General features: G+C 47.5%; 2 protein-coding genes across 2 annotated transcripts in view; both read right to left on the reverse strand.

Annotated features, from left to right (window-relative positions):
• The window catches only part of LOC144672522 (Fc receptor-like protein 5), a 374,607-nt gene that overhangs the window by 207,128 nt on the left and 139,616 nt on the right, over nucleotides 1-27,863 (reverse strand). The gene's annotated exons all lie outside the window — the stretch shown is intronic.
• LOC144672411 (Fc receptor-like protein 5) lies at nucleotides 8,775-27,801 on the reverse strand. Its single transcript, XM_078534255.1, has 9 exons — nucleotides 27,690-27,801; nucleotides 26,264-26,557; nucleotides 21,897-22,190; nucleotides 19,293-19,589; nucleotides 17,933-18,025; nucleotides 14,976-15,003; nucleotides 13,626-13,669; nucleotides 11,608-11,645; nucleotides 8,775-8,977 (listed from the first exon to the last, which is right to left on the reverse strand). The coding sequence occupies exons 1-9, from the start codon at nucleotides 27,799-27,801 to the stop codon at nucleotides 8,906-8,908; spliced, it is 1,272 nt and encodes a 423-aa protein (XP_078390381.1). The 3' UTR covers nucleotides 8,775-8,905.

Below are 27,863 nucleotides of genomic sequence, written 5' to 3' on the forward strand. Positions count from 1 at the left end.
CCATTTCTCTCAGTGAATCATTGATCAATATAAAACATGGCCACAGTGAATCATTATTTAAAAAGGGAAGGCAGGAACTTTTCAGAGCGCAATTAAAAAGGCCGGATCTTGGACCCGGGTCTAATTCACCAAGAACACTGGGTCTGTGTCTGAGAGCAAGCGATGTAAGGGTTAAATGTAAAGGCCTGGCAGCCAATTTAATTCACTGCACTGATCTCTAATTGCAAAATTCTCAGCCTGTTCTCTCTTCCTCAGTCTCTCCATCCCTCCCTCAATAAGAGAGATGGGTGAAGAGAGAGAGAGAGAGAGAGAAAGGGGGGAGAGAGTGAGGGGAAACAGAGGGGTAGAGAAAGTAAAACAGAGGAGGGGGTGGGGGTGAATAGACACAGGATCTGGGGGTCTCCGATGTGTAGAATCTGCCCAGCTCCCAGTCACATCCTTCTAGAAAGGCCGAATTGCAAAAATTAATCTAGGGACAGTGAAGCAAGTGACAAACTAACAATGAGTGTATTTTAAAAATTAATTCATTCACTGGAAAGCACTCCGTCTTTCTGAGGTTCCAAAAGGGGGTCTTCACTGTCTTAATCTCTCTCCACCATGCTCCCTCTCTCTCTGTAAATATTTCCCCAATTTAAAAAGCGTGAAGCAAAGCTGGTTGCCCCCTGTGGGATCTTGCTCTGCACAAAATGCCTGCAGTGTTTGATTCTGTGCCACAACGTGTTAATTCATTAAAATATGCACATTGGACTAATTTCCCATCCCTCAGGAGCCCTTTACCAAGTCCAAACTGTGAGAGTGTGTAAAAGATTGCGCTAATTCCTGAATAATGCTGGTGTTTTAGGCAGGGGGATGAATTGGAAGGTGGAGCAGCCAACTGAAATGTGTCTGTCTCTCTAGGATGTGTCCCTACGTTACAACAGAGAAAGAGATGGGGAGGGATTGAGGGAAACAGGAAAAGACAGTGAAACAGAGGCAGGGGTTTGGGGGTGACGAACAGACACAGGATCGGGGGGTTTTGGGTGGGTCTCCAGTGTGGAGTCAGTGCCCAGCTCCCAGTCTCTGCAGAAAAGCTTCACTCACACCCTCCTGGGGACGCCTGGTTTTTAAAAATCGATGCTGGGACGGAGATTTCAAAAAGTCTCACCCAGGAAGCAGCAGCTTGTTCCCAGTTTAAACAGGGAAGTTTAGGCCCTTCTGGGGATGTGTCCAGACTCAGAGCACACATGGTGCCCGGGGGGGAGAGAGGGAGGAAGAGGGAGGATTACAGCAGGCATGAAGCTGGGGAAGGAATGTGTCTCCCTGTCCCCATCCGGATAACATTATATTGCTGCCTGTGGGATCCCCCTGTGCAGAAATGGCCTGCAGCTTTTCCTGAAATGCAACAGGGACCACACGATGTTAAAGAGAAACCAGTTCATTGACTGTCATTCAAATTAAAAGCCCCTGATCCTGGGTAAAGGCTTGTTCTAAACTCCAGAATCATCTTTGTGTTTGAGACAGGGCGATGGGAGTTTGTGGGATTCTGGTGGGGCTGGGGAGGAATTTCCCTGTCTCTGTCTCTCTCTCAGTCTCTCTCTCTCTCTCTCTCCATCTCTCTCCCACTCTATCTCTCTCTCTTTCCAGACATTTCTTTCTCTCACTTCATCTTGTAATAAACTGATAGGAAAGTCCCAATGTGATTTGTCGATATTTGAATTGGGAGATGGGGGGAGGATGGAGTGGGTTGGGGTGGGGGGTGAGGGGGAGTGAGTCCCATTTCCCTCTCACTCCTTCCAGCCCTGTCTGTGAGGTTTGGGCTGAGCTGTGGAGGGAGAGGAATGTTCTGTTAGACTGGGGCCTGTTCCTGTCCCTGAGCTTTAATGCAGCCTCTATGACTAGGCCCAATTCAAGGCCTAATTTCAGGCCCCTCAGGAGGGGCTGTGCATTGTCTGAACTCCCCAATAATGCCTGTGTTTTAGGCCATGAATGTGATGGTGAAAAAAATGTGCAGCAGCCACTTGAATTCATTTGATTTGAGGCTGTGATTGTGTGTTTTCTTGCCGTCTCTCTCTCTCTCTCCCCCATCTTTCTCTTTCGATTGTGAGTCATCAGGGAGGGACAGAGAGAGAAAGGGGAGAGGGAGGGAAACAGGGAGAGAGAGAGGGGCAGGGAGGGGAGAGACGAGGATCTGGGGGTCTCCGGCGTGCAGTCACTGCCCAGCTCCCAGCTTCTGGAGAAAAGACCCTCACTCCCAGCCTCCCAGAAGGTTGGATTTCTGATAAGAAACTGTGTCACTGAGGGGCCAATCTGTGCCATTTTGTTTCGAGATGTGTCCCTGCCTTGCCTTTTTCATCAATTCTCAACACTAGAACACTTTGACCTGACTGTGAGCACATTGCAGTGTGTGGGATCTTTTTGTGCGCAAATACCGAACAGGAACTTATCAGGGTGCATTTCAATCCAGCACTCACAGGGGCATGGAATTAAAAAGGCCGGAACTTGTACCCGGGTCTAATTCACCATGAACAGAGGTACTGTGTCTGAGAGCAAGTGATGTCAGGGTTAAATGTAAAGGCCCAGCAGCCAATTTAATTCACTTCACTGATCTCTGATTGTAAAATTCTCAGCCTCTTGTCTCTCCCTTGGTCTCTCCATCTTTCTCCCTTAATAAGAGAGACGGGTGAAGAGAGAAAGAGGGAAAGGGGGAGAGTGAATGAGATGAGCAGGAAAAGACAGTGAAACAGAGGCAGGGGGTTGGGGGCGAGGAAGAGACACAGGATCTGGGAGATTTGGGGGAGTCTCCAGTGTGGAGTCAGAACCCAGCCCCCAGTCTCTGCAGAAAAGCCTCACTCACACCCTCCTGGGGATGCCTGGTTTGTAAAAATAGATGCTGGGATGGAGATTTCAAAAAGTCTCACCCAGGAAGCAACAGCTTGTTCCCGGTTTAAATAGAGGAGTTTAGGCCTTTCTGGGGATGTGTCCAGACTCAGAGTACACATGGTGCCCAGCAGGGGGGGGTGAGATGGGAGAAGAGGGAGGATTACAGCAGGTATGAGGCTGGGGAAGGAATGTGTTTCCCTGTCCCCATCTGGATAGCATCACATTGCTGCCTGTGGGATCCCCCTGTGCAGAAATGGCCTGCAGCTTTTCCTGAACTGCAACAGGGACCACACAATGTTAAAGAGAAACCAGTTCATTGACTGTCATTCAAATAAAAAGTCCTTGATCCTTGGTAAAGGCTTGTTCTAAACTCCAGAATCATCTTTGTGTTTGAGACAGGGCGATGGGAGTTTGAGGGATTCTGGGGGAGCTGGGGTGGAAGTTCCCTGTCTCTGTCACTCCAGCTTCTCTCTCTCTCTATTTCTCTCTCTCCTGCACTCATTCCAGACATTTCTTTCTCTACTTCATCTTGTAATAAGTTGATAGGAAAGTCCCGATGTGATTTGTTGGTATTGAATTGGGGGAGGGGGGAGTATGTAGCGTGTTGGGGTGGGGTGTGAGGGGAATGAGTCCCATTTCCCTCTCACTCCTTCCAGCCCTGTCTGTGAGGTTTGGGCTGAGCTGTGGAGGGAGAGGAATGTTCTGTTAGACTGGGGCCTGTTCCTGTCCCTGAGCAGCCTCTATGACTAGGCCCAATGCAAGGCCTAATTTCAGTCCCCTTGCGAGTGGCTGTGCATTGTCTGAACTCCCAAATAATGCCTGTGTTTTAGGCCATGAATGTGACGGTGAAACAAAATGTGCAGCAGCCTCTTGATTTCATTTGATTTGAGGCTGTGTTTGTGCGTTTTCTTGCTGTCTCTCTCTCTCTCTCTCCCCCATCTTTCTCTTTTGATTGTGAGTTATCAGGGTGGGAGGGAGAGAGAAAGGGGAGAGGATGGGAAACAGGGAGGGAAGAGACGAGGATCTGGGGGTCTCCGGCGCACAGTCACTGCCCAGCTCCCAGCCTCTGGAGAAAAGACCCTCACTCCCAGCCTCCCAGAAGGTTGGATTTGTGAAAAGGAACTGTGTCACTGAGGGGGCCAATCTGTGCCATTTTGTTTCAAGATGTTTCCCTGCCTTGCCTTTTTCATCAATTCTCAACATAAAACACTTTGACCCAAATGTGAGCATGTTGCAGTGTGTGGGATCTTTCTGTGCGCAAATACCAAACAGGGTTTCGTAAATGACCAGCAGTGAGCACACTTTCAAAATTAATTCAGTGACTGGTGAAGCTGGTGGGAGGGCCTGAAGTGTAACTTGTTCACGTGAGGCTGTTTCCCCGAATAACGCTGCTGTTTTAGACACTGCGATGAATTGAGGCTTTTATGAAATGTACGGGAACGATTTTGAATATAGTTTATTGAGGTCCTGACTGTGCTTTTCTCTCTCTCTCTCTCTCTCTCTTTGCCTCTCCATATTCTGGCATGTGAGAAACAGAGAGAGAGGGAGAGAGAGAGCGATTTGGGAAAGTGGATATATTGAGGGAAATATGGTGGCGGGGGTGCGGTGGTTCAGAAAGGGGGGAGACAGCTTTTGGGGTTTCTCCAGTGAGGCCATGATGGGGATGTTTGTGGGATCCTGCTGTGCATTGCAATTGTAAACATTGATGTATTGACTTTCCAAGGTTTCTGTAGTCCTGGAATTGAATTTCTAAACACTGCGCTGTGTAAAGGCTTGTATTTTTTATATTGTTTATTGATTGTTATGTTTACAGTGTTGAAGGTCAGATGATCAATTTGAATGGGAGCAGAGTGAGGGGGAGGGAGGTTGAATTGCACTCACTCATTTCTCTGAAACCTTCCAAAGTTTTGTAAAACAATCAGACCCCCACCCCCTCCCAAGTTTTAAAGAGGGAGATTAGCCTTTTCAGGGTCTGGGGGAAGGATACCTGGCTCACACCACCTTGCTCATGGGATCATGCTATGCCTATCTGGCCTGCAGCCCGTCCTGCACTGCAGCCGTGGCTGCACTCCCTGAATTCAGTTGACTGATGGGCTGAGTGAGGATTGCTCCCATTTCCACCCCCACCCGTCACAGCCCCCATTTCTCTCAGTAAATCATTGATAAATATAAAACATGGCCACAGTGAATTATTATTTAAAAAGGGAAGGCAGGAACTTTTCAGAGCCCAATTAAAAAGGCCAGAACTTGGACCCGGGTCTAATTTACCAAGAACACAGGGCCTGTGTCTGAGAGCAAGTGCTGTAAGGGTTAAATGTAAAGGCCCAGCAGCCAATTTAATTCACTTCACTGATCTCTGATTGTAAAATTCTCAGCCTCTTGTCTCTCCATCTTTCTCCCTCAATAAGAGAGATGGGTGAAGAGAGAGAGAGAGAAAGTTGGGAGTGGGTGAGGGGGTACAGAGGGGCAGAGCTAATAAAACAGAGGTGGGGGTGGGGGTGAATAGACACAGGATCTGGGGGTCTCCGATTTGTAGACTCTGCCCAGCTCCCAGTCACATCCTTCTAGAAAGGCCGAATTGCAAAAATTAATCCAGGGACAGTGAAGCAAGTGACTAACTAATAGTGAGTGTATTTTAAAAATTAATTCATTCACTGGAAAGCACTCAGTTTTTGTGTGGTTCCGAAGGGGGCTCTTCACTCAGTCTCTCTCCACCATGCTCCCTCCCTCTCTCTCTGAGGGGTCTAGACAAGATGGATCTGGCGAGCGTGTGTGAGAACTCAGATCCTGGGCTCACACTTTGAAAATAACGGTTCGCTCATTTAAGACAGAGATGAGGAGATTTTTAATAATCTCAAAGGGCCATGAGTATTTGGAACTCTCTTCCTCAAAAGGCAGTGGAGGCAGAGACTTTGAATATTTTTAAGGAAGAGGTGGATAGATGTTTGATTAACAACGTAGTGAAAGGTTATGGGGGGTGTGCGGGGGGGCGAGAACGTAGAGTTGAGGTTACAATCAGATCAGCCGTGATATTATTAAATGGTGGAGCAGAATCGAGGGCCAGAGTGGCCTATCCCTGCTCGTAATTCGCATCCACAATTAACTTGGGGGTGGTGGGGTTTAAGAGCAAGAGTAGGCCATTCCGCACTGAAACCTGCTCCGCCATTTCATAACGACATCGCTCATCTGATTGTGGTCTCAAATCTTCTATCTACCTGCAACCCATCCCCAAACCCCTCGACTCTATTGCCTATGAACAGCACAAACTCTCTAAGTCACCCTTGAAAATATGCAACGTCCACTGCTCTCTGAGGAAGAGGCTGCCACAGGCTAACGACCCTCTGAGAGAAAAAAAATAGAGTCGGTTCACAAACGGTGACTCAATGGCAGAAACATCTGGAAGGGTTAATTACTCCACCTCCCCCCACCCCCCCCGCCCCCCTGCATAAACTAAGGCGCCACAGAGTAACAAACAGGTGCAGTTAGAATTCACTGGTAGAGCACATGCTTCGGCATCCCGTGATTCAATCCCCAGCATCTCCACGTTATATGCTGCAAATCTGAAATGTTTATTATAGACATTAAACAGAAACCCGTACAGAGTGGCTTTGACGGTTTAAATGAGCCGACATTCCTGTGCGTCTTTTAAAAGAGACAGGCTTCAGCCAAATGCTTCCTTCATTTGACCTTTGATGGTCTCATCCCCAATAAACACATCTCTCTCTCTCTCTCTGTCCCTCTCAGCCTGGCCCTTCCCTCATCTCCGCTTCTTCAATTCCTCAGTGCACAGAGCTCAAAGGCCCTGGCGGAAAAAGGGTTGGTCAGAACTGGCTGGACCCCTTGAGGACAAACCATCTGGTCCTGCTCCGGGCTGCTCACAATTCTGGGGTCACCCTGAAATGGAAAGGTAGTGCTTAAAGCTGACATCCTTATTTTTTGCATTTCGGCGGGGGTGCGGGGGTGTGGGGAGGTGGGGGCTGGTTGGCCGTGGAGTAGGATGTGGTTAAGCCCCAGACTCCGAGGGGGGGAAGGGGGGAGGGGAAAGTGTAGGGCCCCCAGGCCTTGGTGAGGTAGAGGCTGTGCGAGCCCCACGACCTTGTGGTGGGAGGGAGGAGGCTGGGCATGAGCCCCAGGTAAAGGAGAGGGAAATCAGATCAGGTTCTATGGGACGAATGATCTTCTCCTGCTCCTGTAACCATGTCCCGCTGTGTTTTATTTTATTACCAAACAGTATTGAAGCCGCCGCATCTCTGTTGAAGCCCATTCGCCTGTTCTATGTCCACTCTGCCTGGTTATTGATATGTGGTGGAATGTGCTGTGGTCCAAATCAGTGCGGACCCTCCCTCCCAGCTCCATGTCGTGTCAGTTAAGAAATATTGTTTTTAACAACAAGGTCTATATCGTTAATATAAATTCTGGTCTGAGAGCTGATCCGGATGGAATCCCATTTCTATCTTCCCGTGACTGGAGTAAAACCAGAACCAGCTCAATCCTCATATTTAATGTATTTATTGAGAAACTGAAAGCGCGAGATTGTTTTACAACCAGGCTGGGATAACATTAAAAAGGCACCAAAGCATCTTAAATAACTATGACATTAAAATAAAGAACCCGTCCCGAGAAGTAAACATCAATAACAACCCACTCTGGAATGGAAATGGATTTTGGAGTTTAGTTTCTGGGCGATAGGAATTTCCTCGCTTTAGCGTAAAGAGGGAAATCTGGCGGAGGCAGGGAGCAATCAGACAGTTGTAAAAGGACAGGTCATTGGTAGCAGCGGAAAGAAAACAATCCCATTCGTTAGGCATCGCCTGGTCCATCTTCCCGCATCTTCCTTCTGGCACCCGGCTCAGGCGGGGCTTCCCGCCCAGGGACAGAGATTCAAATCTCTCTCCTTTTATGGAAAGTTCCTGTTACTTTGTTGTTTGGTTTGGGGGGTTGGGGGGGGCGGGGGGTGGGTGGGGGGGTGGATGTAGCAGGAAAGGAGGAGCAATGATTTCCGTTCATCTCCCATTATAAGTTCCCCACACTCTGGGGTATCGAGTCTTTGATGTGCGGGGTTAATAAGCGGCTTCATTACATCATAAACTCCGCTTCTACTAACCTAGCGCTTGATGGGTGCTGTAAACCTTCGCTAAATTGGGCATCAAACCTTCCCCTATCCCCATTCTCCTGATTAGTTGAGATTTCACATTCTCCAACTGGGGGCGGGAGGATGGGGGGCGGGTGGTGGGGTGGGTGTGGTTGTCGCGGCAGTGGTTGGGCAAGTTATGCAATTTGCGCCTGAGCGGTGCGGGATCAGCGGCGCAGTCCAAATTCTCTCAAGGACGTTGGGAATGCAACAGGGGTCGACGTTAAGCGTCAGGTGCACATATACACAGTAAGATCCCATCTGGATTGAATGTGTTAAGTTCTGGTCACCGCGCCTCAGGATGGAGACACTGATCTTGAAGCGGGTGCACCACAGTTGACCCCTCGCCCAGGGTGTTAAATGATGAGAATAGGCTCGATTCCTGTTCCCGTGAGGGTCGAATATTGATGCGTCGTCAGATTGAGATGGTTGCAGTGTTAAACCAATTTCATAAATTGGAGACAGATAAACCATTTGCTCTAATCGGAGACGCCAGACAGCAGAATATATAAATGTGAAAAGAGAGCTAGGTAGTTGAGGAATAATACCAGGAAGTGCCAATTAGAAATTGGGAACTCCTTTCTTGTTATGCAGGGGCCGCCAAAGATGATGCAGGAAAGACAGCTAAATGAATAGCGACAGAACAGCCATGATATAATTCGCCAACAGCAAGCTAGAGGGGCTGAACGGCCTCCTCTTATTTCCTATGTTCCAAGATGTTAGTTCATTTGGCACATGATTGAAACTCAACATCAGAAGAGAGGCAGCACTTCGCCATTAGCTTGCAGACCTCAGGAATGCTATCTGTAAACAAAGAGTTTCCTTGCATAATAGTGAAATGGGAGACATGGTCATGGTCATTGGGCTGATCCGTGCTGGGCTTCTCGCTGTGGGCCCGGGTGTCCTGGAATTTTTCTACCGCTTCACCGCTGCGTAAAGGGTGAAGTCCTCACTCTGGGCATGGCTGGTGTCTCTCTGACGCTGACACTGAAAGGAATGTTGCAATTGGTCAGAAATTCAAGCAATTGTCTTAATATCTGATAAAATTTCACGAAATTCTACCAGCAGATGAAGGGTAGCAGAAAGAGGCAAAAACTCAACAGCGGGGCTGATCCTGCGAACAGTTGCTAAAAGGGAGCAAGTCACAATGTTAAAGGGCATTGACTGTCTGCTCGCGGTTACTTTTCCCAGTGAAGCTATTGGCACAGAGGGAAGCTGTTTCTTGTACTAACAAGAAGGCACTCGCCAGCAAAGGCAGGGAAACAGGAGATTCCAAAAACGGGAGGAATTTTCGACCTGAACGAAGGCGATAAGTGATCATCCGCTCAAGTTCCATTGACTTCAATGGGCAGGGAATCTTGGGGGATGTACATTGGCCGAATCCCGATCACCAGAAGAATATACCAACATAAGGAACAGGATCAGGAGTAGGCCATTCGGCCCCTCGTCCTTGCCCCGCCATTCGAAACGGCCATGGCTGATCTGATTGTGCCCTTAAGTCCATCTTCTTGCCGCCCGCCCCCCACCCTCGCCTCATAACCCTCGACTACCTTGCCAGCCAAAATTCAATCTAACTCAGCCTTCAATATATTGAATGTCAAAGCCTCCAATGCTCTCTGGGGGAGATAATTCCACAGACCAACGACCCTCTGAGGGAAGCACTTGCTTCTAATCTCCGTTTTCAATGGGATACATTCTTCTTTAATCTCTGCACCCGCCTCTAGCCCTAGATTCCGACAGGAGGGGAGGAATCCTCTGAGTAACTTACCGTATCACCCTCCCTGCAACTACTAGTATCTTCCAGGTTTCAATCAGATCACCTCTCTTTCGCCTGAACGCAAATGTGTAAATGCGAACCTTTCCTCATCAGATAACTCCCTCACCCCAGGGATCAGCCTAGTGAATCTTCTCTGAACTCCTTCCAATGCAAGTATGTCCCTCTTTAAGTATGGAGACCAGAGATGTACGCGCGTGCTCTCTCCAATGCCCTGTACAGCTACCATCTTACCCAGCGATAATTTGTCCAGCGTTCATCAACAAAGCATTTCAAATAGAGGGCAACTCAGCATTCAGACTTGGATACAATAATGCCTGGTGTCAGTCATTGGCATTTCACGCTTGTTCTTGGCTAGGTAATAGAAATATGACTTTTTTTTCGATAATATTGTTTCTTGTATTCCTCACACAAACCACAAGTGAAACAGTAACTGCTGTACAGTGCCTTTATCCTGTTCTATGGGGGTTATTTAAGATGTACAGCTGCAATGACATCATCTGAACTTTCAATTCACTTCATGTCCTGCAGAGGGAGCAACTCTTCACATCAGTTTCAAAGATTCGGGTCCTATTGAGGATCGGCTGTTCAATCCACTGAGACAAACATTGATCCGTTAGATTCCCTTCCCCGCATGCATTCGGGTGGCAATGTTATACACGTTAAAACCGTGACTGAAAGTGCATTTTAGGAATAAAAATTGCTTCCGGACTAGAGGATTATGATATTAAAAAGCAGAAAAAGGAGGCAGCGGGTGAATGCAGGAATACATTGCTCACATCAGTCTCCGAGTCTGAATGAGCAAAATAAAAGAGAGCATCCGAGGATATTCACATCGCCCCCTCACTCTCAAACACTCCACCCAACCCGCCAACTCACCCCCTCACCCGCAAGGGACCCCCATCACCCGCACACACCCTTCTCCCGCACAGCCCCTCACCCGCACAGCCCCTCACCCGCCAACTCACCCCAACCCACAAGGCCCTCCCATCAGTCGCAGAGCCCCTCACCCGCACACCCCGATCACCCGCACAGCCCCTCACCCGCACAGCCCCCTCCCCCGCACAGCCCCACCCCCCGCACAGCCCCATCCCCCGCACAGCCCCACCACCCGCACAGCCCCATCCCCCGCACAGCCCCATCCCCCGCACAGCCCCATCCCCCGCACTGCCCCATCCCCCGCACTGCCCCATTCCCCGCACTGCCCCATTTCCCGCACTGCCCCATCCCCCGCACTGCCCCATCCCCCGCACTGCCCCATCCCCCGCACAGCCCCATCCCCCGCACAGCCCCTCACCCGCACAGCCCCATCCCCCGCACAACCCCTCACCCGCACAGCCCCATCACCCGCACAGCCCCTCACCCGCACAGCCCCTCACCCGCACAGCCCCGTCCGCCGCACAGCCCCTCACCCGCACAGCCCTTCACCCGCACAGCCCCTCACCCGCACAGCCCATCCCACACACAGCCCCATCCCCCGCAGAGCCCCTCAACTGCAGAGCCCCTCAACCGCAGAGCCCCTCAACCGCAGAGCCCCTCACCCGCACGCCCCCTCACCCGCATTGCCCCCTCACCCGCACAGACCCATCCCCCGCACACCCCCTCAACCGCACACCCCCTCACCCGCACAGCCCCTCACCCGCACAGCTCCTCACCCGCACAGGCCATCACCCGCACAGCCCCTCACCGGCACAGCCCCTCACCGGCACAGCCCCTCACCCTCACAACCCCTCACCCGCACAGCCCCTCACCCGCACAGCCCCTCACCCGCACAGCCCCATCCCCTGCACAGCCCCATCCCCCGCACATGCCCCTCAGCGACACAGCCCCAATTGCAACTTACATCTCTCTTCGGATTTGTTTGTAGGTTAAGAACAGCGTCTAAATAAAACAACAGCATATTGATGAGTAAGTGCTGACAACATTCGCCAATTTCAGTGAAGTGTTGGATGTACATGATATGCCAATTTTCACGATGATGCTTCATTAAGTTACCCTTACTGCCAAGACATAGGGGCAACTAATCTTCAACCAGCGCAAATAGTTCATTGACTGCTAGTGAGGGAGCGAATACGCTCCCAAAATTCGTGTTTCATTCCCATTTTCTTCTACAATCCAGGAAATGGATTGGGCAGGGCTTTCACCGGGATTGGGGAGCAGATTTACAATTTGTGGCTCGTTGTGTTTAACAACATCACAAGTGCCACATTGGTGTGAAAAGGGGTCATAATGTCACAGTACGGGGTAGAACATTTAGGGCTGAGATGAGGAGAATCCTCTTCACTCAGGGTGAGGTGGAACTGTGGAATTCTCTACTACTGTGGCTGTGGAGGCCAACTCACAGAATCTATTTAAGAGGGAACTAGGTTTATAGACTATAGGCCTCAAGCGGAATGGGGAGAGTGCGGGACTATGGTGTAATGGTGGGAGTGTTGAGATAAAGGATCGGGCTTGGTCAGATGGTGGAGCAGGCTAGAAGGGTCGAATGGCCTATTCGTGCTCCGATTTTCTAAGTTTCTATGCTTCAATTTGGCCAGTCAGTATAACCAAAACTCATCACTCCTACTTCACCCAGCCTCCTTTTTAAAGCTTTAAAAATTATTCAGACCGGCCACTCCCAGGGGTGGCGTGTTCCACAATCCCAGCATTTCTGGGTAAAAATTCCGAGTTTAAGACCCACTCCCGGGCTTCAGGGCAAGAAAACAAAGCGGACATTCCAGAGCAGTACTGAGGGGGCACAGATGGATAGGACTGCAAAGCAATGCTCCATCTGCTGGCTTGGCAGATGAAAATGATCCCGGGAAGTTGTTTCGCAGAAGAGTCGGGGAATTATTCCTTGGTATCCTAGGCAATGTTTACCAAACAATCAACACGACCAAAGCAAAATATCTGATCATTTTCATATTGCTGTTTGTGGGAGTTTGATTTGCGCATAATGGCGCCCGGTTCTGACACAGTAGAAAACATCAAACATCAGTATGTTGATTGCTGTAGTAATTGTATCTTTGAGGAATGTGTTGACTGTGGCTTTAAGACTCATTGTGTTGAATAGCATCGCGTGACTGTGTGAACGAAACAACTTGAAGCGCAGGAAACCTTAGAGTGGGAGTTTTTCTCCTAGTTGTGGAGCTTGATGAAAGCTTGTAACTGCTGCTGCAGCCGGTAAATAAAGTTCGATGATTCTAATGAGAACCCTCTCGGGACAATCATGTCCTTAACACTAGCAAAACGCTTTGAAGGCGTCCATTGCTTGTGTAAATTGTTATGTAAATACAGCCTTCTTTTTTCTTTCAAATTAGATCTTCAGAATACACTATTGATTTACTTAAGGGGTGCCACATTAATGACCTCTGGTTTGCTCTCTCCCCAGCCAGAAACATTCCTTTATGTTTCAAAGAACTCTATTCGAAAATTCCTCAGTCTCCCCTTTTCAAATGGAGATAGACCCAGCAATATTACATTCCTGCTGAACGTTAGACCTTCTTCGATCATCCTTGTAAATATGTTAAACCCACTCAAGCATCTCTGTACATTTGTTTTATCCTACGCTGAGCAGCATTGTTCCCAGTACCAATTGCTGGAATCAAGTTTTGACACTTCACCTTTTTTGCTTTTGAACTCTACCCCTTTAGAAATGACCTGCTTGGAGTGTGAAAGGAGAGATAACTTTCATCGCTTCATTTAGCAATTTGTATAACTGCAATCCCTGATCCATTTGCTACCCTAACAATTTTAAGGTTTCATTTTCAAAGTTTTCTACAACCTCCTTACAATTTCCTGCTGGTTGTTATTCATAAAGTGCTGTCAAATCGCTGAACACAAAGGATAATTCTGGCTGTGGTAATTTCAAACAGAACTCACATGTAAGGTTTTCATTGATTTCGTCTCCAGAGGGCGCCGCGTTCCTTCAAACAACAAATGGTCAGTTAGTCACTTGATCTGATATGACCCGTGTCATTAAGTACTTGAGGAAGATATTGACATTACTGCAGGCGTGATTCCCGTGTTAAGTGTAAAAGCATTCCTGTTTGGATGGCCAGGAGCGTGTTTCCATTAAACTGTTTCAAGCCCAGAATTATTACAGAGAATTAAGGCAGAGTTTTTGAAGGGAATGAAACCTGTACATGGCTGAAAGAGAGGCTGCGTTCGCACCGCGAGAGAGGCCGCGCAGGGAGCGGCCTCAAAAGGCGTGGGGAGCAGAGACTTTGAATGTTTTTAAGGCAGAGATTGATAGACACCGGATTAACAAGGGGGTCCGGGGTGGTTGGGAATGTGGGGTTGAGGTCACAATCGGATCATCCATTATCGTATTGAATGGCGCAGCAGGCTCGAGGGGCAGAATGGCCGACCCTTGCTCCTCATTCGTATCCCCAATTACCCTGGGGGGGTTAATAGCAAAAGCAGGCCATTCGGCCCTGGAAACTGCTCCGCCATTCCATAAGAACATGGTTGGCCTATATGTGCACTGAACTCCATTTTCCTGTCCACCCCATCGCCCCCTCTTCCGCCTCCACATACCCCTCTTAATCATTGCCTTTGAACAACACCCTCTCTCTAACCCAGCCTTGAGCTCATTCAACGTCCACTGCTCTCTGGCCAAGGTGATTCCACAGACTCACGGCCCCCTGAGATGAAAAATGGAGTTAGTTCACAAGCATTGACTAAATGGCAGAAGCATCTCGAAAGGTCAACTCATTAGTCCGCCCCTGTATAAACGTCAACAGTCCAGTGGATCAAAGAGGTGCAGGGGGTCATGTAGCTTAGTGGTAGGTGGTGTTTTCCGCACGCATAATGTCCCGGTTTGGATCCCCGGAATCACCATGTTGTGCTCTGCATGTTTTAAATGAGTGTGAGATATAAATAATGCACACGGGGTGCGAAAGAGAGAGAGGGCGAGAGAAATCGAATGTGTATGAGAGAGTGAGAGAGAGAGAGAGAAAGAGTGCGCTTGTGAGTGCGCCTGTCTTTCCTTATCTCTGCGCGCCTTCTGGTATGATTGCGTGAGTGTGTGCACGTGTCACTTTATGCGTGTAGCTGTTTGTTAGTCTGTATTTACACATACTCTCCATTGTAGTGAGAATGTAAGCTACAGACCACATATTTCAAATTAAAAAGACGCAATGCTTATATAGAATACAAATTGGCTGAACATTGGGTTCTGATCGTTATGTTGGTCACATGTCATTTAAATGCACCACTTAAAGATCTCACCTGGTTTCGCTATTGCTTTTCTTCTTCCCTGTGAAGGAAACATAATGTTTAGAAGCCGAGGACGGAATAGGAGCTTCAGAAACAAATCCAAGAGCAGTGAAAGTCGTTGTGCTCCCCATTGCCAATCGAAATATGAATGGTGACATAGTGGTTGGTTGGCTGGGCTCCAAATTAAGAATACTAGGCTAAGGGTCGGGAATTGTGAGTTAATATCGCAGCCCTGGAACTTGGTGTTCAGTTTATGAAATACAGTTGCAATAAAAAGCAAGTTAGAATTAGTCATGTTGACCATGAACCTCCCTTAAATGAAGCATCTTGTACAACAATGCTTTTTCAAGAAATCACCCTGTTGTCCTGCTTAGCCGAGATGCAACTGCAGAGCCCACAGCGATGCTCTGGGTAGTTAAATACCGCCTGAGAGTCAGTGAGGACAACGAGTGGAAGTCTAAAAATGTTGGTTTTGCGAGTGCTGCCCAAACCCCACGAAGAAATAACAAAAAATCATGATTCTATGAAAACAAATATTTGTCAAGTGTGAAACACCCATGTTTGCGTCGGGCCTCCTGACTTTTCGATACTGAGAGATGAGCACCACGACAGTGCTCTGAGGAACTGGAGTCAGCGAATGTTAATCTGGAGCATGCATTCGCTCAAAGTGTATCAATGCCTGTTAATCCGAATCAGCGTGTGGTTCCAGTTGAGGTGTCCAAGGATGGGACAGCTAGTGGATATTATAAAGAGGAATCGTTACCACATATTTCTCAAGAGTGTTGGTAATGATGTGGAACATGCCACAGGACGGAAAGGCATTACCAGCGCTCAATCATCATTCTATCAACGTCCTGGGGGTTAACGTTGACTAGAAACTGAGCTGGATCAGCCAAATAAATACTCTGCATCGAAGAGCAGGTCAGAGGCTGGGAATCCTGCTGCGAATAACTCACCACCTTACTCCCCAAAGCCTATCCTGCATCTACAGCGCAGGAGTGTGATGGGATATTCTCGACTTGCCTGGATGAGTGCACCTCCAACAACACTCAAAAAAGTTCTATACCATTCAGGACAAAGCAGCTCGCTTGATTGGGTCCATCCACAAACATTCACTCCCTCCACCATTGACGAACATTTGCAGCAATGTGCACCATCTACAAGATGCACTGCAGGAATTCACCAGGGCTACTTTGGCAGCATCTTCCAAACGCACGACTGCTGCCATCTAGAGGGACATGGACAGCAGACGTGGGAACACCACCACCTGGGAGTTCGCCTCAAGCCACTCACCATCCTGACTTGGAAATTTATTTCCCGTTCCTTCACTGTCGCTGGGGCAAAATCCTGGAAATCCCTCCCCAACAGCACTGTGGTGTACCTACACCACAAGAAGGCAGCTCACGACCATCTTCACAACAGCAATTGGGTGTGGGTACTAATTATTGCCCTAGAGAGCTTCGCCCACTTCGCCGAAAGGAGTAAAAAATAAATCAGATTGTGGCAGAGGTGGCCATGCACCCAAGGGAGAGAAAGTCAATGGACTCACTGATATGATCAGGGTGGGAAAGGGAACGGCAGAGAGCAGTTCCAGGGAGAAGGTCTATACAGGACAGCAATCTAAGCAATTGCCTTCCCGCTAATGAATGGAGAGATCCAGGAAGGTATGAAATGCTAATAAGCCACTCTAACATTCAGGCCAGAATAGTCTGGTATATTGTTTGCACGGAAGCTTGTTTGGAAATCTTTGACCATGAAGGTTAGGGAGCAATGGGGACATATTGGAGGGAGAAGACCATCACCTTTATACACTTTATTGATGACGCAGACTTTCGATACGGAGGGCTGGGAAAAGACAGGCCATTTCCTCAAGGCAACCGTATTAATAAGCGCATCGACTGAGTGATTTGAAGGCCCGTGTGTTGGTTCTCAGGGAATTGAGGTGAGGAACTTGCGTGTGGAGACATTTCTTAATGGAAAGTGCACATTGATCAGTTAGTGAGACTCATGAAGTGGATGAAATTAACGGTAATGAGCGCCGAGGGGTGGTGGTGGGGGGGCAACGTGATGGTGGTGTGGAGGGGCGCGGGAGATTAAAAAAAATCACAATTAATTTAGGGAGAGTTACCCAAGGGGCGAATGGCTGGGGTTTAGGAAGCAGAGTGGTGTGAGGCCTCACATGGTGACATGGGCTTTTGCTGAATTTCAAAGGCAAGAGTCTTCTAGATAAGGAAGGCCGTTCAAAGAGGCTCCAAACATCCCCCACAAGGTGTGCACAGTGCTCCAATCTCATTGCTACATCCACATGTTTTGTCAGTGATTCCAAGACGTTCGAAACCAGGATAGCAGCTGGTGTTATTTCTTAGCCTGATGACTCTTGAATAATTTACATATATCTGACCCAGCGGCTGCAGGCTGCCTCTATTTGTCTAACCCTAATTTACTGCCATGTTTCAGATCCCATACCATTTACTCTCTGAACAACCTGCATAAAATCATCACCCTGAGCTCTCCCTCCATTCTTTTTAACTTCAGAGTGTTCGGGTAGACATTTGAATATGTTGGATTTCCCAAAGCGATTCTGCTCATTCTGTCCCCAGCCAAGGAACAATTCTAACTGGGTGATGTGCCCTGGACGGCTGCCCAAACGCAGCGGTGTGGCTGAGGCCTGCATCATGAACCAGCAATCTGTTCAGCTCTTGTGAAATCAATGCCGCTGGTTATTGAACCAAGTGTCTGACAGGTGGTCGATGTGACCTTCCTGTCTTGCCATTCCGCCAAAGGTTAATTTCTACCCCGGCCTTTGCGATTGGCTAATTCATCCTTCATACTGGGAGCGTCCTAAATTTAATGCCAGAGGTTAGGGGTTGGGTGGTTTAGGGAATTGGATCATATTGGTAATCAAGAGTCGACAGTTACATATGTCAATTCATCTTTAATGACCGACTGCTATACATGGTCTGACCTACCTTTCCTCCAGAGGCAGACGCCCAACAGAGCAAGGAAGAAAGTCACACCCACAGCAACACCGATACCAACAGCCAGGGCAACATGTTTCTTTTCTGAATGAGAGAAAGGGACAGATCAGGACAGTTTTAATGAAAAGCTTCTACAACAAAGGGAATAAGCTGCAACTTAATGCAAGACAAAAAGTGGGACTAGAGTGCCTTAGAAAACAAAGACAGAGAGAGAAAGAGAGAGAGAGAAAGATGAAGTGACAGTCATAAAATTAACCGGCAGAGGAGGGGGCCTATTGGCCCATTGTGCCTGTGCCGAGAACATGAAGGACAGGGTCAATTATTCCCAATCTCCAACCCCATTCGAACTTTCCTCATCGCCCTGTAACATTATTCCAATAAGATTTTTAATTTCCATCTTGGAAACTGCAGAATCGTATTCCACGGTGTTGCGGATCACAAGAAAACTTGTTCCTTACTAAATAATCTTTTATCTGTGTTACCTGGTTAGAAACTCGCCCGCCAGTGTACGGAACTGCTCCCTGTTTATCTTATCAAGTTCCATCAGTATTTCGAACCGTCCTATTATATAACCAATTAAGATTGTTCCCACGTCAGATGGTGCAGCATTTCCCACGCTGCTGATCCATTTTGAGGTGTTTCTCCTTCGGCTTTTCATTGTTTGGATAACATTCCGCAGCCTTTGGTATTCGCAGCCCGTCTCCCTTCCATGTCTAAATTCTTTCGAGTTATCAACAGTCACAGATTGCAACTCTTTCGAGTACAATCACAGTTCTTGGTTTCCGGGAGTGGGACATGAACCCACAACCCTCTGATTCAAAGGCGAGGGTGCTATGAACTGAGCCACAGCTGACACCTCCCATGCCTAAATGGTGCACTCGCGAACACTGTTTCAAAAATAGCCAATCAGCAATGGGGCTGCAGGACGGCGCGTGGGAGGGGGGAGTGTGGGGGGGGGGGGGGGGGGGTGGGGGAGTGGGGGGAGGGGGGGAAGGAGTGGTCACGCGGGGCCGTGGCAATAACCCCGCTGGAATGACGCAGAAGAAGGCTCATTTGCAATTGTTCGACTTATTACTAGCGTCATTGCATCCTCAAGTCGTCCACTGAATACTAACTGCAAACCTACTACCTGTCAATTATTCTATTAATCCAGGCTAATGGGAACAAGTGTAATTTTCCTTGAGTCAGTGCAGCACATGGGAGATGAGAACATGCTGCGCTCATTTCCAATCCAGTTTGAATTGTTAAGTTTGTTAGTTATTGTAGTGAGGAAAGGGCACAAATTGAAAAAAAAAACAGCAACACCTTGTATTACGGTCGGATGGATACATTAACTGTGAATCCCACTGACCTGTTACAGTGATGTGTACAGGATCACTCAGACCTGAGGATAGATTTCTTCCGTTAATCAGTGCTTCATACCGACAGGTGTAACTTCCTATCTCAGAGTGATCGACATCCCTGATGGTGAAGGTGACAGAATTGACCCCTGAAGCAGCAGGCTTGACACCATAGTGATTCGCATCCCCTTGTCTGTGCAGGTAAAATGCGATGGCAGGATTGTCCCCGGGGCTTGTACAGTTAAATGTGACAGCTCCACCCAGATCAACAGCGCTAGGATCCACTGATATGTATGGTTCTGGAGGATCTGGAATTGGAATCGAAGAGGTAGTAACGATTGGATCCAAATTCAATACTGGCTTCTGTCAAAAAATGAATCTCACAAAATAAAACTGATTGTAAAATTTCATGAAGAGTTGATTAGCCCTCATATCAAAATATAAAATGCTGCCATGACTCAGGCAGCATCTGTGGATAGAGAAACAGGGCGAAACTTTCCAACCGTATGAGTTCTTCAAAGTTAAAGAGAATTAGGAATGCGATGGATTATCTAGGGAAAGGGGTGGAACAGCTGGTGCAAAATAGAGGGACATGGGAAGGTGAAAGCTGTCATGGACACAAAACAAAAGGAAAAGTAGTGGTAGTGTTAAAGACTAAAATTGTGCTAATAATCTCTTAAAGGCAAGGTAAGAAAGTGCTAATTGGGAACTTTTCAGACTTTTGGGCTCAACACTGAGTTCAACAAACTCAGACCATGAACTCCTTCCTCCATTTTCACGTATTTCCCATGCCCTCTGCTCCACAGGGCGATATGTAACCTGTTTTGCTTTCAGTGTGCTGACACTTGTTCTGCCATTAAAATATTTTGCTCTCTTATCTTTCTGACAATATTACCAACTTCTTTAGTCTTCAACGCTACCATTAACACGCCATTTTACGTGTATCGATAGCATATTTGTCAATCTCTCCTGAGCTCCCACTTATCCGTGCCCTTCTACTTTACTCCAAATTCTACAAACCCTCTTGAACTCTGAAGAAGAGTCATACAGGTGCTTAATGTTTACTCTGTTTCTATCTGCACAGATGCTGCCATATCTGCTGAGCCCTCCAGCATTTTATGTTTTTATTTCAGATTTACAGCATCCGCCGGATTTTGCCGTTATTTTACTGGTTAGACCTCATTTGGAATTTTGTGTCCAGTTATGGGCGTCACAATGTGGGGAGGATAAACATGCCTTGTCAAAGAGGCAGGGGACATTGACCAGAATGTTTTCAGAGAGGTGGGACTTTGGCATGGAGAGAGAGCGGAGAAGCTGGGAATTTGAATCGTCGTTCACGGAGATTAATTGAAATTTTCAGAAAGCTTTATAAAATCATCTCGGGGTTGATAAAATAAATTCGGAACAATGGTTTTTAGTTGTAGAATATTTAGTAACCAGATAACATATATTTCGGGTGATTGTAAAATAATCGGAAGGGATATGAGGAAATGTGTGTTAGTGCAGCAGTTTGTTAGAACTTGGAGTGTTCTCTCTGGAAGTGAGATGAAAGCAGATTCAACAGGAACTTTCAAAGGGAACTGGATTAATGGTGACACGTGCAGTAATGGGTCAGTGTGGGAAGACATGAGATGAACAAAAAGTCTCTCTCTGAGGTTGTTAAACAATGTGAAACACGTTTCATTCACTTACCAAGAGTGACTGAATAGGCTTGCATTATGGAACTCATGTACTAGAATACATAAATCTACCTCCGACAGCGCAGCACCCACTCAGTACTGGCACCGGGGGAGTGTAGGCCTGGATTATGAAGTTCAAATCCTAGAGTATATACATCTTCCTCCGGCAGTGCAGCACTCCCTCAGCACTGACACCAGATGGAGTGCCGCCTGGATTATGGAGCTCAGGCACAGAATATACACATCTACCTCCGACAGTGCAGCATTCCTCAGCACTGGCAGCGGGGGAGTGTCGGCCTGGATTGTGGAGCTCAGTACCGGTAATGTATGCATCTACTCCGAGAGCGCACCGCTCCTCCAGTCCTAGCTTCTGGGGGGAGTGTCGGACTACATTTGTGGAGCTCACGAGCTGCAGTGAATGTTGATCCCATTGCCTTATAAATCATGCGACGGTGCCATCAAAGTAGATATGTTTTTTTTTTCTTTCTGTTGAGATAGTCCAACCACATCGAATTATCAATGTATGGAAATACAGCCAATACGTGGGCATGAAGGTACCATTCAGACACCGAGGTGTGGAAGGTATCTTTAACGTAATAACGGGCCTAATCCAATCCCAATTAAGACACTGAAATATCCTGCCAATGGACACCAGTTTCCCCCAATGACAGAGCACTTCAGCTGCTGACTGTCCCCTAAGACCACACTCCTGCCTTCCCCTCCTGCCCACTCCAGCCCCTGCGATCACATTCAACGTACAGCGGGTGAATTCAAACCCCATCGGCTTCAACTGTGGGATGAGATCGCAGGTCATTTACACTCTCTCCCCGATTATTTGAGACGAGTCATATTGTTAAAGTGAATGAAATAATGATTATTTGAGAATACCCACGCCATAAATAGAAATGTTGAAATCTTTTTTCCCCTGTCACTCACCAGCTATGATCACCGTTACAGCCTGGCTCTTTTTGGAATCGAACTGCCTGCTCTGGACGGTAACTCTGTATTGACATTGGTATTGTCCACTGTGGCTTAGACTTGTATTCGGGAATGTTAAAGTGTTGGTATTTGTGATGATTGGACTAGAGGGCAGCTGTTGAAGCCCTTTATAAAAATGAAACCTTTTCTCGCGATTATCTCCAGTCACGGTGCAGGTCATGGTGATCGTCTCTCCTACTGCATACACCCCTGTGGTTTCATCAAACGATATCACTGGCATTTTTTGCGGATCTGTGGTAAAATGAATTGAAGAAACAATTAGAAATGGATCAGAGGTTTCGCATGTACAGCAATAGGTTCTTAACACATTAATTGATCTGTATCGAGACAACGTGTTTCCAAGTGCGTGACAATGCACCAATGTAGAGATCAGGATTTGATCACGAAGGAAGGAGGTTAAGCAAACACATTTCTAAACGCCAAGCAGCGACTCGGGACCTCCCTAACTGCTCTAGAGCTGATAAAGCCCGGCTGAAGTGTATTCGTTATGGTAATCGAAGATTCTTACTGGCAGACTTTGGCTGAGCAAGATCCCATGAACAGAAATCAATCATGGACGGGACAATCAACGTGATTTTTCCTCCAGTGATGTTGTTTTATGGATGTGTGATTGGCCCATGGATACTGAAGCCAGGTTCCTACTGAGGTCACTGGCAATAATTCCGCTGTCTGTGTGAACTCAACATGAAATTGCGGAGAGGAACATTAACAATAGCAGAGATCGGACAGTCCCTCAGTACTGGCACCCGGGGAGTGTTGGCCTCGATTACGGAGCTCAAGACTAAGAGCATACACACCTGCCCCCGACAGTGCAGCGCTCCCTCGGCACTGGCACCCGGGGCAGGAGGTGGTGGTGTGGGCAAGTGGGGGGGGGGGGGGGGGGGCGGTGGTGGGGATGCGGGGCGGGAATAGTGTCGGCCTGGATTATGGAGCTCAACTCCTAGAGTATATAGATCTACCGCCGACAGTGTAGCACTCCCTCAGTACTGACACAGTGCATAAGAGACATCCTGGATTATGGAATTAAATCTGGAGTTGTGGTTTATCACATAGCCTTCTGATTTAGCGTAGCGTGCTGCATTCCCTGTAAGGACATGAGGGAAGTTGACGATTGCTGGCAGTTTCCGCATCATCATGGAAGATGAAAGGCAAACGATGAACGAATTGGACGGTACATCATGCCGCACTACATGTGGGTTTTGGGATGGGGAGTCTCTCTTGTTTGACCGCCTCAGTGGTCGGCGTTGGCCAGTCGGTCCCACTGTGATATCAGAAAGAGCATCACCCCATACCGTGGTAGACCATGACGTCACTCAACAATGGACAGCCCCTCCCCTAGTGACAGAATCCTTCAGCTGCTGACTGTCCCCACACACCCTCCTCCTGCTTTCCTCCCCTTCTCATCGCAACACTTGCACTGTTGGTTCATGCCCAGCGGCTTAATTCAGGGCCAGTTTAATCAAGAGATATAACTGAGGTTTTCAGCGGTACTGTGGTAAAATGAATTTAAGGAACAATTAGAAATGGATCAGTGTCATTCTTTGAGCAGCAGTCGGTTGGAAACACGTTAATTGATCAGTGTCGAGACAACGTGTTTACAAGTGTTTGAGAATTCACAAATGTAGAGATCAGAATTTGATGATGAAGGATGGAAGGTAAGTAAACACTAATTTAAACGCCAATCACGGACTCGGGCCTTCCCTAACAGCTCTGCAGCTGATAAGTACGATGGAACTGTATTTATTATGGTAATCGACGATTCGCACCCGTAGATTGAGAAGAACAAGATCCTATTAATTGAAACCATCTAATGACGGGACTATCAACGTCATTCTTCCTTCAGTGATCTGGTTGTAAGGATGTGTGTTTGGCCCAAACTGGAGTGGGAGTTGATCACACAGCCTTCTGACTTAGTGTAGCGTGCTACAGCCTTGGTAAAGACATGAATGAAGATAGTCCATGACAAAGGCACTTAGTGTCATTACCAATGTGGAGAATGAAAGACAAACGCTGAAAGGCTTGTTCGGTACGTGATCCCCCACCGCATGTGGGTTTTGGAATGGGGATTTTCTCTTGTTTGATCCCCTCAGTGGTCGGCGTTGGACACTCGGTCCCAGTATGACGTCAGATAGAGCAGAACCAAATAACGAGGTAGAGTGTGACCTCACTGACCAATGGACAGCCCCTCTCCCAGTGACAGAATCCTTCAGTTGCTGACTCTCCCCTCACCCTCCTCTTGCTTTCCCCCCTTCCCATTTCAACACTTGTAGTGGTAGTTGATGCCCAGCGGGTGAATTCAGGGCCCATTCTTTCAGGAAAAGTGTCAGGGCTAGAACAATGAAGTCCCTGGTTTTCGCATAATGCCCTCTCCCCAAACACTGGCCGTTTAATTTTGAGGAAGGAATCTGAATTTGTGAATATGCCAATCCCGGTGAATGGACACATCAACAATCTTTGTTCCCTTTCACTCACCTGTGGTCGTCAACGTCATAGCCTCGCTCTTTGGGGATGTTAAATGCCGACCTCTGATGTAAATTGCGTATTCACATTGGTATAGGCCTTCGCTACTTTCAACAGCATCCGGGAATGTTCCCATATTGCCCTTTGTTTCAATTTCCCAGGGGTTCTGCAGTGCAGCATCTTTGTAAAAAGAGAACGTTTTCGCCCGATCATCTCCAGTCACAGCGCAGGTCATGGTGACCGTCTCTCCTATTACATACACCCCTGTCCATTGATTAAGATTTATCCATGGCTTTCTTAGCCGATCTGTGGTAAATTAAATGTGCAGAACAATTTTAAATGGGCCAGAGAATCTTATGTAGCGTCAATGTTGGTAACAGCAACATTAGTTGATCTGTGTCGAAAGACAATGTACACATTCGCATCTAAGATTCCACAAAGGGAGAGGTGGGGGCTTGATTCCAAAATTATGAAGAAAAAAATCACTTCAAGGCGTATTTCAGAAACTCATAACGCCACCTACTGCTATGGAAGTGTCGTCACTGCTGTAATGTGCAAACCTTAGCAGGAAATATTGTACCCAGCAAGTTGTAACAAACACCAATGAGGGAGTGAGAGAATATTGGATTTATGAATAGTAATGACATTGAGTGATATGGGAAGAGCGCGGGAAAGTGGCGTTCAAGTAGATTATCAGCAAGGATGTAACTGAATGAAGGAACAGGCTCGACTGGCCGAATGACCCACGGCTTCTCCTATGTTCCGACCTTCCTGTGCCAGAACAATGTTTATTTTTGTTGCAGGGATGTCGGTTCAAAGTTAAATATTTGGCTGCAGGATTTTGAGGTGAATTACCCACTGTCATTCCGTCGAGGTTTTAGCCCTTGGATATTTTATGTCCAATTGATATGCTGGAGGTGAGCGTCTTTTTTAACGTTTTATCAGAAAGATGGAACAAAATCCTTGGAACTCTATTCCGATACACCAGATGTACATAGGCTTAAGAAGCCTGCTGGTAGTCACTTTCTCAGAGGCAATTAGGGATGGGCACAGGGGGGAGTGACGGCCTAGATTATAGAGCTCGGTGTTGCAGGAGTTGGGTTCAATGGGTGTCCTTCAGACACAGATGGGAATGTGAGCAAACTAAGTTAGAGCAGTTAGTGGTGATGGGCCAGCCGAAATGGAAGTCCTTGTGGGGAATTATGAGCCATGAGGCCTCATGATTGGAGAAGTCAGCGTTCAGCACGGAGGCTGGGAGATGATGTGATTTCTGCAATGGTGGGCGCACTCAGCGCCGCTGTGACGTCAGAAAATGCCTCACGCCATCCTGAGATAAACTGTGACGTCACAGGACATTACTGACTCCCTCCCTACAGTGTCAGAACCCTTCTGCTGCTGACTGTCACTCTCACCCAAACTAGGCTTTGAAGGACCCAGCCAAGAGTTCAGTTAGAATTAGAAAGCTTCCCGTGTCCAGAGACACCGGAGGTAGATCTGCTTACATCTGTTTTCCTTAGCTTGCTTTTCGTGGAATCTGTGGCTGGCCTGAAGCCAGAGGAGCGGCAATATACATCATACCTGACCAGGAGCCTCTCATTCACTCCCCGCTGTAGGGGGATGTTGGAAGGACTTGCAAGCTCACAACCGACCTGTTTGGAGTGGGATGCAGAACTGGAGTTTCAGGTTCAGAGGTAGTGACACTATCCGCCGGGCGAACAGACCAGCGTTCCGTATCCTCCTCTCCGAATATTCAAGGTATGATTTTGATACAATCAGTAAAAGATAGATCTGTGGAAGTAGCAGCGGAGAACAGATATATTAACACGATTTTTGGCATCACTCACCTGCTATCGTCACGGTCACAGCCTCGCTCATTGGGGAAACAATTAAGCGACTGTTGATGGATGTTCTATATCGGCACCTGTACTGCCCTCCTCGGTATATAGCCCCAAAGGGAACTGTATCAAAACTGTCCTGTGTGGCAGTTTTAGAATCGTGCAGAAGTTCAATACCCCGGTAAAACTCGAAGACTTTATCGTGCTTATCTTCAGTCACAGTGCAGGTGATTGTCACCATCTCTCCGAATAAATACAACCCAGTCGGTTGGTTAAATGTGATCACAGGTTTTATGGACGGAGCTGTGGTGGAAGAAATGAAGAGAGCCATTAGAAATGGGCCATGTGAACCTCATGTACAGCAGCGCATTGGTAACTCAATGGGATTTGATATGGGCTAAGGAAAGGTTTTCCATCCGGGAACCAGATTCCACACTTGGAGAGTTCGGGATTTGATTTGAACAAATGGAAGACAACACATTAAATTCCAAATCGCCGCTCAGGAATCCAGGACGTCCCAAAGAGCTCTACAGGCAAATAACCTATATTGAAATGCCGTGACAGCTGTAATGCAGGAAGAAATGCGGAAAAGTCAATCAGAGCAGGACCCCGCAAACAAGAATGAGTGGCTGATTGCAAAAGGTGTTTAAAGTGTCATTGGCTGGGGAGTTAATATAACAACACCAGTGCAGCACTCCCTCAGTGCTGGCACTGGGGGAGGGGGTGTGTGCGCGGCGGTGCCGTCCTGGATTATGGAAATCAATGAGATTTACAAATCAATGACACAGTTGAATTTATTTGTGGGATTTCAGTAATTTCAATAACATATCTAAGGAATCCTAAGGCTATATAAGTGAAGAGTTGCAATTTCTGTATTGTAGCAAAAGAATAAAATAATTCAGTTTGGGTTCTTTTCAAACTTTGAGATGTTGAATCTGACATTATACCCTGGAATACGAGTGAATCAAGAATGTTGCATTTGAATTGAAGATTTTTGCTAATTTTCCCGAGGTGAAAATTCGATTATTATGGTGAAAATCCTCAAAAAGTTATGCGGATTCGCATTTCAAACATTGGGATTGCTTTGTTGAACCGGAAGTATTATGCAATCATCCCGGATGTGAGTGTCTCTGGAGAGGTTGGCATTCTTTGCCCATTCCGAATTGCCTTTGAGAACATGATGGTGAGTGTCTATGGAGCGATGCAGCCCATGATGTGTTGCTAAACCCTAAATGCTGATAGGAAGCAGGAAGTGGGTTTTGACCGAGCAGGGATTGAGGGAGCACGGATATACTTCCAGGGTGGGGTGTATGAGACAAGGAGGGAAAACTTGCAGTGATGGTGTTCCTAAGAATCTGCTGTTCTTGTCCGCCTTAGTGACTTCAAAACCAACGTGCCCCCTCCATACCCGAAATACCAACTCAATCCTGGTCACCGACATCTGTCTGAGGCTGACAGAGACAGCTCACAATCTTCGCATCATATGTGACTCCGAATTCGTCTTTCGACTCCACGGCTGCACCATCCCTAAGATCGCCTTTGTCCATCCCTAGACTTCAGCTGACTCCAGCCCTGTCTCCTTCTCGCTGTCTTTGCTGCCTGCAGGTAT

The sequence above is a fragment of the Cetorhinus maximus genome, chromosome 38 (genome assembly GCF_964194155.1).
Source record: "Cetorhinus maximus chromosome 38, sCetMax3.hap1.1, whole genome shotgun sequence".
NCBI classification, from domain to species: Eukaryota; Metazoa; Chordata; class Chondrichthyes; order Lamniformes; family Cetorhinidae; genus Cetorhinus; species Cetorhinus maximus.

Excerpts from the sequence above, each read along its gene's own strand:
- LOC144672411 (XM_078534255.1), bottom strand. The coding sequence starts at position 27,801 with ATGGACAAAGGCGATCTTAGGGATGGTGCAGCCGTGGAGTCGAAAGAC. Across the intron at positions 19,590-21,896 it reads TGTAACGGTGATCATAGCTG|ATCCTCCAGAACCATACATA; the intron begins GTGAGTGACAGG and ends TTCCAATTCCAG. Across the intron at positions 18,026-19,292 it reads TGTACACATCACTGTAACAG|AAAAGAAACATGTTGCCCTG; the intron begins GTCAGTGGGATT and ends TCTCTCATTCAG.